The sequence below is a fragment of the Chiroxiphia lanceolata genome, chromosome 29, assembly GCF_009829145.1.
Source record: "Chiroxiphia lanceolata isolate bChiLan1 chromosome 29, bChiLan1.pri, whole genome shotgun sequence".
NCBI lineage: Eukaryota > Metazoa > Chordata > Aves > Passeriformes > Pipridae > Chiroxiphia > Chiroxiphia lanceolata.
Genome location: NC_045665.1, coordinates 1,528,792 through 1,538,185, shown reverse-complemented (window position 1 = coordinate 1,538,185; position 9,394 = coordinate 1,528,792). Strand labels below are relative to the sequence as shown.

The 9,394-nt window shown below is 46.6% G+C and overlaps 1 protein-coding gene across 6 annotated transcripts in view; it reads left to right on the top strand.

The window, feature by feature from the left end:
* The first annotated feature begins 4,759 nt into the window (after positions 1-4,759).
* Positions 4,760-9,394, top strand: part of HORMAD1 (HORMA domain containing 1) — a 20,056-nt gene continuing 15,421 nt past the window's right edge. The window contains exons 1-8 of one of the 6 annotated variants that reach the window (XM_032713298.1): positions 4,760-4,890; positions 6,072-6,164; positions 6,281-6,332; positions 6,691-6,835; positions 7,109-7,172; positions 7,669-7,741; positions 7,988-8,008; positions 8,112-8,138. In XM_032713298.1, coding sequence (XP_032569189.1) covers positions 6,300-6,332; positions 6,691-6,835; positions 7,109-7,172; positions 7,669-7,741; positions 7,988-8,008; positions 8,112-8,138 — 363 coding nt within the window. In that variant the 5' untranslated portion in view covers positions 4,760-4,890; positions 6,072-6,164; positions 6,281-6,299. Of the gene's footprint in view, positions 4,958-6,071; positions 6,179-6,280; positions 6,333-6,690; positions 6,836-7,108; positions 7,173-7,668; positions 7,742-7,987; positions 8,009-8,111; positions 8,139-9,394 lie in introns of all 6 variants that reach the window. The other 5 variants (XM_032713296.1, XM_032713297.1, XM_032713295.1 and 2 more) reach the window with 5 other exon arrangements.

Sequence of the window (9,394 nt, the reverse complement as noted above, 5' to 3'; positions counted from 1 at the left end):
TCATAGGATCATGGAATTATAGAATCACAAAATCATTACATCGTGGAATCATAGAGTCACAGAATCATAAAATCATGGAGTCATGGGATCATGGAATCACGGAACCATGGAATCATGGAATCACAAAGCCAGGGAACACTAATTCCTGTGTTTGCTAAAATGTAGAAATATAGAAAGTTTTGATGCTTGGGGTGCTGGGTTTGTGGAATCCCACAAAAGCCAACTCACGAAATAAATAATCAACAATATAGAAATTATTGATAATAAATAAACAATCAATAAAGAAATAATAATAAATAATCCATGTCTCTCTTGAGTCATAATTATTGGCTTAAATTGGAAAAAAAATCCAATTTTTGTGGGCAGCAAAGGGGTTGGAATGTTCCTTAAACATCATCCAGTCCCAGCTCCCTCTCTGTTATTCCCAGATCTATTATCCATGGCCATTTTCCCAAAACAAAGCCTGACTCCTTCCCTTTCTTTGGATGGAGATGCCCAGTGTTCCCTCTTTAACTGCAACAAATGGTGCTGAGCCTTGGGAATTCCTTTGGTGGGAATGAGATGCCTTTTTGGATTTCTAAGAGCTTTAGTTAACCTGTTGATTAATTATTTTAATTACTCAGAGATGCCGTGTTGGACCTTAAATCACTTTTTTTTAGCAAAAGGTTGTCACAAGCTCCTTCTGTGGGAAAACAGCTTGGGAAAAGCACTAAAGCCTGGGAGTTTGGTTAAAAATGAACCTTGGTGTGCTTCGAGGAACGAAGATGAGGGAGAGGAAGGTGTGTGGTTGAACCTGGACATCTGGAACCCGGGATTTGGGAAGGACTTTGGGCAGAAATCAGCAGGGAAAGGAGGAGGCCAAGGAAGACTCAACACATGCCAGGGGAAGTCCCTTCTGAGAGCAAAAGATACAAAGATATGAACTAATTATCAGAAAAGGCCAGTTCTCACCAATTAATGGCCAGGAGGAGGTGGAATACTAACTAATTAAAGGAATTCTGTGATTAAGAACCAGTGAACATTAATTTCTTCGTTCGCTAAAAATGTGTAAATAGGTAGAAAAATTATATCTCAAGGTCTGTGTGGGCTGGACTCTGTGAGGGTCACAAACATCCCTGGCCCCAAATAAAGTCATGCTTTGCTTTCTAAAAACAAAAAACAGTGTTAGAGGGTTTTATTTATCCCAGCAACTTAGGAGTATTTGGGAACACCCTCATCTTTCCCAGACAGGGCTGTTGTCACCCGTATCAGTGGTAAATGTGTGCAAGGGGTTGTCTGAGCCTTGAAAATAAAGACTGGGGGCCTGATAAGAAGGTTTATCTTGGCCAGAGCACACGGCTGGGATCCATTCGGGGAGAAGAAACTGTTTTTAGGAGGCTCGTGACCATAAAAAGATCATTTGAGGAATGGGATGTTCCCCAAATGACCCCCAGAGACCCTCAAGAGCCCCCTACTCTGATGTAAATGAGCTCTGAGAAGTGATTTGAATATGGAAATGATTTAGGGCAATATTTAGCAATGTGGGGTTTGGGAAATGGGATGAATACGTATTAGTTCTGTGTTAGTTACATAGATATAAATGAATATGTGAGGTAGCTGGGGGGCTTTTGGGATGTGGGATCCCCCATGCACCGAAATAAAGCAATTCCTCTTTTTCATACTGAAATTACAGCGTTAGAGTTTTATTTTTCAGTGTTTCTGTGACAGCAGGACGATGCACAAACGTGCAGTGTCCAATAGAAAAGCATTTTCATCACTGCTTGTTAATAACAAACCATCCATGTGCTGTACAAACGTGGCAACTTCAGCCCCTTGGAATCAACCCCCAATATTCAGGAAAAAATCAGGGAATCCTGGAATGGTTTGGGTTGGAAGGGACCTTGAAGCCCATCCAGTCCTACCCCTGCCACGGGCAGGGACACCTTCCACTGGCCCAGGTTACTCCAAGCCCCGTCCAACCCGGCCTTGGACACTTCCAGGGATGGAGCAGCCACAGTTCCTCCAGGAAATCTGTTCCAGTCCCTCACCACCCTCACAGGGAAGAGTTTTTCCCAATCTAAACCTCCTCTCTTTCCATGGGTACCCACTCCCCCTTGTCCTGTCCCCCCAGTTCCTGATGGACAGTCCCCTCCAGCTTCCCTGCAGTCCCTTCAGATCCTGGAAGGTGCCCTGAGGTCTCCACACAACCTTCTCTTCTCCAGCCTGAACATTCCCAGCTCTCCCAGCCTGTCTCCATAGGGAAGGGGCTCCCTCACCAACTGAAGAAAATCAACTTTTATTTGCCTTTGGAAAAGACAGCGACCGACCTGGACACACCTTCCCCAGGGTTTTGCTGGAGAGAGAGTTGGGATTGAGGCTGGGAGAGTTGGGATTGTTCAGCCTGGAGAAGGGAAGGCTCTGGGGTGACCTAACTGTGGCCTTCCAGGACCTGAAGGAGCCTCCAGGAAAGATGGAGAGGGACCATTCCCAAGAGTCTGGAGCGACGGGACAAGGGGGGATGGGTTCAAATTGAAAGAGAGTAGGTTTGGATTAGATATCAGGAAAAAATTTAGATTAGATATCAGGAAAAAATTTAGATTAGATATTAGGAAAAAATTTTTCCTGTGAGGGTGGTGAAGCCCTGGAACAGGTTGCCCTGGGAGGTTGTGGCTGCTCCAACCCTGGAAGTGTTCAAAGCCAGGTTGGATGTAAATCCTTGAGCAACCTGGGATAGAGGGATGTGTCCCTGCCCGTGGCAGGAAGCTGGAACATGATGATCTTCAAGGTCTCCTCCCAACCCAAACCATTCTATGATTCCGTGATTTTTTTTTAATGAATTTTGAGGGTTGATTTAAAGGGTATGAAATGACCTTGTTTGTAACAGTATGTGGGTGATTTGTTTTTAGCAAACAGTGATGAAAATGCCTTCATATTAGACACTCCAGGCTTGTGCATCACCCCAGTGAGAAGAGGACACTGCCCATCTCCTTCCAAACTTCAGCTGGGTCAAAAGGAACTTACGGATTTAGGCTTCATTTCAGGAAAATGCTCTGCACTGGTGCAGCCTCACCTCCAGTTCTGGGGGCAGTTTTGGGCACCACAATATAAAAAAAGATATTAAGCTACTAGAGGGCCATGGGGATGGTCTTCATGGCTTTAAGCCCAGCTGGAGATTAAGCTCCACTCAGCAGCTCTGCTCCTCCCTCCCCGCCAGGTGGGATGGGAGGAGAATAAAAGTAAACCTTGTATGTTGAGACAAAAAGAGCTTAGTAATCGAAAATAGAGTAAAATACAGTAGTAATGGTAAATAATAATAATAATGATAATAAGAGGGGAAAGAAACTAATTGATGCACAATGCAACTGCTCACCACCCCCTGACCGATGTCAGACCCCCCCTCCCAAACCCAGATCGGCCCCTCCCAGGTGACTCCCCCCAGTTTGTGGACTGGGAATGGTGGTCTGTGGTGTGGAATATCCCTTTGGATAGTTCGGGTCACCTGTCCCAGCTCTGCTCCCTCCCAGCTCTGGCAGAGTAGGAGACAAAAAACAAAGGAAAGAGCCCTTGACTTGGGACAAACACAACTGAGCAAAAACCCAAACCATCTGTGTGTTATCGACCCTGTTCTCATCCCAAATCCAAACCACAGCACTGGAACAGCTCCTGGGCAGGAATTAACTGGTTCCCAGCTGAACCCAGGATGGGATCCAGCCCTGAAGGGTCTGGAGGGGCACTTGGCTTGTTCAGCTGGAGGAGGCTGAGGGGAGACCTCGGGGGCTGCAGCTCCGACCTCTGCTCCGTGTGAGCGGGGACGGGACCCGAGGCAGCAGCTGGAGCTGCAGTTTAGGAGGTTTAGGAGCTGTGAGGAGGTTTAGGTTGGATCTCAGGACAAGGTCCTTCCCCCAGAGGGTGGTTGGGCACTGACCAGACTGCCCAGGGCAGTGGGCACGGCCCCAAGGCTGCCAGAGCTCAAGGGGCATTGGCACAATGCTCTGAGGGATGGGGTGAGATTGTTGGGGTGTCTGTGCAGGGCCAGGGGTTGCACCCCATGATCCTTGTGAGTCTCTCAGGATTCTGTAAACCAGACTGGTTTAGGTTGGAAGGGACCTTAAAACTCACCCAGTCACATCCCTGTGCCAGGGGTAGGGATGCCTTCCACTGTTCCAGGTTGCTCCAAGCTCCATCCAACCTGGCCTTGGGCACTTCCAGGGATCCAGGGGCAGCCACAGCTTCTCTGGGCAACCTGTTCCTTACACGTGACAAAAGCTTGTCCCAGCTTTCCAGTGATGTGTTAAGCAGAGATCGAATGCTGTGTGCCCACAACGAGCAATTAGCTGCTGCCCCAAAAGTGACTCGAGCCTTTTTCATCCTTTGCCTTTAGTGGTTTTGTGGACCTGGGACCCCCGGAGAGAAGAGGCAGCACCGGGAGCCCGTGGAACGGGCTGAGGGGGGAGCTCGGGGGTCTGGAGCTTCCTCACGAGGGCAGTGACAGGACCCAAGGGAGCAGCTGGAGCTCTGTCAGGGTTAGGGGGATGTTAGGAAAAGGTCCTTCCCCCAGAGGGTGGTTGGGCACGGAACAGGCTCCCCAGGGCAGTGGGCACAGCCACAAAGGCTGCCAGAGCTCGAGGGGCATTTGGACAACGCTCTGAGGGACGGGGTGGGATTGTTGGAGTGTCTGTGCAGGGCCACAGGTTGGATTTGGATGATCCCTGTGGTTCCCTTCCCTCAGGATTTTCCCCGATTCCCTCACGGGCGGGAGCTGAGGGAACCCCCCCCTCCCGCCTCTCCCGCGGGGTTTGCGCACGGCCCCGCCCCGAGCCCCCGTGAGGGACAGGGCGGGAAAACCGCCCGGCCGCGCCTGAGGGACGAGGCGGGGAGAGGCTGAGGAAAGTCGCTCGGCGCTGCTTGAGGGTGAGGGCGGGCGGTTCTGCAGTGTCCGGGTCGGGTGTCCTTGCCCTCAGCAGTCCCTGGCCCGCAGGTCCTGATCCTCAGGCCCTCACCCTCAGCAGCCCCTGCCCTCAGTACCTCCTGCCCTCAGCAGCCCCTGCCCTCAGCAGCCCCTGCCCTCAGCAGCTCCTCGCCCTCAGCAGTCCCTGTGCTCAGCAGTCCCTGCCCTCATCCCTCAGTAGTCCCTGTCCTCAGCAGTCCCTGCCCTCAGCACCTCCTGCCCTCAGCAGTCCCTGCCTTCTGCAGTCCCTGCCCTCAGCAGCTCTTCACCCTCAGCAGCTCTTCACCCTCAGCAGTCCCTACCCTCAGCACCTCCTGCCCTCAGCAGTCCCTCGCCCTCAGTACCTCCTGCCCTCAGCAGCACCTCCTGCCCTCAGCAGTCCCTGCCCTCAGCAGCTCCTCGCCCTCAGCACCTCCTGCCCTCAGCAGCTCCTGCCCTCAGCACCTCCTGCCCTCAGCAGCTCCTCGCCCTCAGCAGCTCCTCGCCCTCAGCAGTCCCTCGCCCTCAGTACCTCCTGCCCTCAGCAGTCCCTGCCCTCAGCAGCTCCTGCCCTCAGCACCTCCTGCCCTCAGCAGCTCCTCGCCCTCAGCAGCTCCCTGCCCTCAGCAGCTCCTGCCCTCAGCAGCTCCCTACCCTCAGCAGCTCCTCGCCCTCAGCAGCCCCTGCCCTCAGCAGCCCCTGCCCTCAGCAGCCCCTGCCCTCAGCAGCTCCTCACCCTCAGCTCCTCACCCTCAGCCCTCAGCAGCCCCTTGCCCTCAGGAACTGGAGGAGCACAGCCCTGCCGTGCTCAGGGGGTTTGTGGGCTCCTTGCTGAGGGGCACCTCTGTTCCCTGCGCTGCCCAGAGCCAACCCCTTCCTCGGGACAGGCATTTTCCACAGCCTGGGGCGTGGATGCCTCTCATTTCCCAGACTCGTGTGGAGTCAGGCTCAGGGGTGCTGAGGGTTCTCTTTCTCCCGCACTCATTTAAATCACAGAATAAGACGACCCAAACCCGGGGGTGTTTGAAATGCAAGGAGCCTTTTCTTAAAGCCCTTTGAAAATCCCAGCGGGCTGGGTGCCAGTTAGCACTGAGGAACATTTCCTTTGGAAGCTCGTATTTCATAGAAATACAGATATAAATATTCTAATTACTGCATCCTGCAGCCTCGGGGGAGGCCTGTGCTGCTGTGGAAATCAAGGATCTGATGCTGGGGGTTATCAGACAGACTGTCCTGCTCTGTTTGCTGACAATTCCAGGCTGGTTTGAGCTGGTGAGTTGTGCAGGAGACCCAGGGAATGCCCTGTGGGAGCTGCATGCTGGACTTGCCGCCCTTCTGCTCCTCCAGGTGTTACTGCAGGTGTTTAATTCACAGGCAGAAGAGTCTCTGCGAAATGGCAACTGCTCAGAAGCAAAGGAATTGCACGGTACGGTTCTGTTGTGGTTTTTGGCACAGTCTATTCTTTAATGGGAAAAATGGGGGGAATTTTGGCTGAAATAGTGCACCCAGGAGATAGTTCTTCACTGGAAAATTTCAGGCTAATTGGGTTCTTTTAACTCAAACCATGACAGATGTTTAATAGAAAAATAATGTGAGTTTTGTTGTCGTGCACTTGGTAAGAACCAGCTGTGTCCTAAAAACTCGATGACACCAAGCATCAGGAATATACTTTATAAGCCACCAAAGTCATACTTCTCAATTAAGTTAAAATTAAGGCATTGGACAGGTTTGGTGCTGTGGATACAGCTTAACTGATTTATTGATTTCTTGCTCTGATTTTCCAGAGTGCAGTTGTCTTCCCTAAAAAAATAGCCACGGAGCAGCAGTCCCTGATGCTGGTGAAGAGGCTCCTGGCAGTGGCCGTGTCCTGCATCACGTACCTGAGAGGAATCTTCCCTGAAAGTGCCTATGGAACGAGATACATGGATGGTAAGAGGCTGTTTCCAGGAGAACTTGCAAATTCTGTGTGTTTTTAAAGCCATTTTAAAACCATTTCAATGCCTGCAGTGGAAACTTCACTAATTCATTAAACTGAATTTTGTTAGTGGTGGTGCTCTAACAATCAAAACTATGCTCACGCTCAACAGTAATGTTAATTTTACCCTCTTTTTATATGTGTTTTTAAGGAGTGAACATGGCTTTTTAAATTGCACTTTGCCCTAAGTAAATGTGCTTTTTTTTAATTATTTATTTTTTTTTGAGATGTCTGTGTCAAAATCCTGAGGGAAGACAAGAACTGCCCTGGCTCCAGCCAGCTGGTGAAATGGTATGTTTGGGTTCCCTCTCTGCCTGTTGCTTGGCTGTTCTGGGAAAGGCAAAGGGCAATAACTGAACTCCTTTGAGCTCCTGGTTTATGATGGAATCACGGAATGCTTTGGCTTGGAAGGGACCTTGAAGCTCATCCCCCTGGAAGGGACACCTTCCACTGAGCCAAGCTGCTCACCTGATTAATGAACACGTGTTAGAAGCTGTTTGAAGTGGTGCAATATGTGTTCACTGATAAATTAATTACTCACAGATTATATTTTTAATTATTCTCCCGAGAGGCTGGTTAAAGGGAAGATTTGGTTGGGAGGATTTGACCCTACAAAGGTAGTCCTTGCTTGTACCACTGCTCACAGAGAAGGCAGAAGAATGCCATAAATACCATTTATTGCCCTGACACAATAAGGCAACCCAAGAATTTCGCTTTTTGCTGCTGTTTCAGCCAGAAGCAACTGGAAATCAGGGCCTTATGGCCGCTGCTGTTTGATGTGTTGCAGGATGCTGGGGTGCTACGATGCCTTGCAGAAGAAATACGTGAGTCCTGCAGCCTCGTTTCAGGGGGGTGGGAAGGTTCACTGAAGCCCATCAGCTGCCAGGGCTCTGCTCAGGGTGGGAGGCACGGGGATTTCAGGATAAAATTCCTCGTAAACAGAAGGTTTGTGGGTGTTTGGGGTCTTCAACAGAAGAGGAGGAAGTTTTTCTTCCACCAGTTCTCTGTTGGTTCCCAGAAGTGGAGAAACAAATCCCCTGTGAGGAGAAAGGGGCTCTAAACCACATCTAATCTTGTGTTTCTCTCTCTGTTCATGCCTCTGGCAGCTCAGGCAGATTGTCCTCGCAGTGAGTACCCCTGAAAAGCAAAGGACACTTTTGAAAGGTCCTTATCCTGAATTTGGTTTTAAGAGTTCTTGTTCTGATTCCTCTCTTCCCTTTCGAAATGCAGGTCTACACCCAGCCAGAAGATCCTCAGGTAAATCAGCTGGAATGATTAATTGGGTGACTAATGACAGGGTGGAGGTAAAATGAGTGTACAAGCAGGGATATTTCACATATTAATATAATAATATATTAAATAAATATATTTATATATTAAATAAATAGATTTATATATTGAATAATATATATTTCTATGTTAAATTAATTAAATAAATTAATAATATACTAATATATTGAACACATATATATTTATATATTGAACAATGTATAAATACATATTAAATAATTAAATTATATCATTTATATATTAAATAAATAAATTAAATTAATAAATAATATAATAATATAGTAAATAAATATATATTTATATATTAAAATATATATTTATACAATTAAAATTAAATAAACTAAATAAAAATTATAATTAAATAATAAATAAATTTATACAGTAAATAATAAAAAATAAAAATAATAAAATGAAATAATTCTAATGAATAATAATATATTAATAATAATTAAATAAAATATATAATAGATACAGTATGTATGTTAAATATTAAATGATAATTAAATAATAATTAAACGATGAATAATAAATTAAAAATAATAAATATTAAATTGTAGGTAATGAAAATTATAGTAAATTAATAAATATTTATTTAAATTATATTTAATTAATTAAACATTTAATATAGACTTGTAATCTATTATATAAAATATAATACATATTAAAAATTATATATATTATAGTATGATATTATTTTATATATTTAATATATAATATTAAATAAATATTTAAATAATTTAAATAAATATTAACTATATAAATATATTTCTTTATTAAATATTAATTAAATAATTCAGATTTGTCTGAGAAGGATCATATTAAAGTGGATGTTTTTGTCCCAGAGCAGAAATTCCCATTTCTCAACTCCCTTTTCCACATCTTTAAAAAAAGGGCACATTAAAACATCCAAGTTAAATATCAGAAGTCTCAAAATGCCCGGAGCCAGAGGGAGCTGCCAGCTCTGGGACTGCCCTGAGGGTTCAGTGCCAGCTTGGTACAAGGAGCCACTTGGTGGAACAGGTGCCACTGCAGAGTGAAACATCCTCCCCCTCCCTCTGTGGGACAGGTGCCACTGCAGAGTGAAACATCCTCCTCCTCCTCTGCCTGAGGAATCCATGGAATTTCTGGGGAGAACACCCCCCCCCCCGGGTGTCAGCACGTCTGGAACGTTTCCAGGGCAATCAAAAATCAGAATATTTCAGGCTAAAAACTTCAGCTGATAT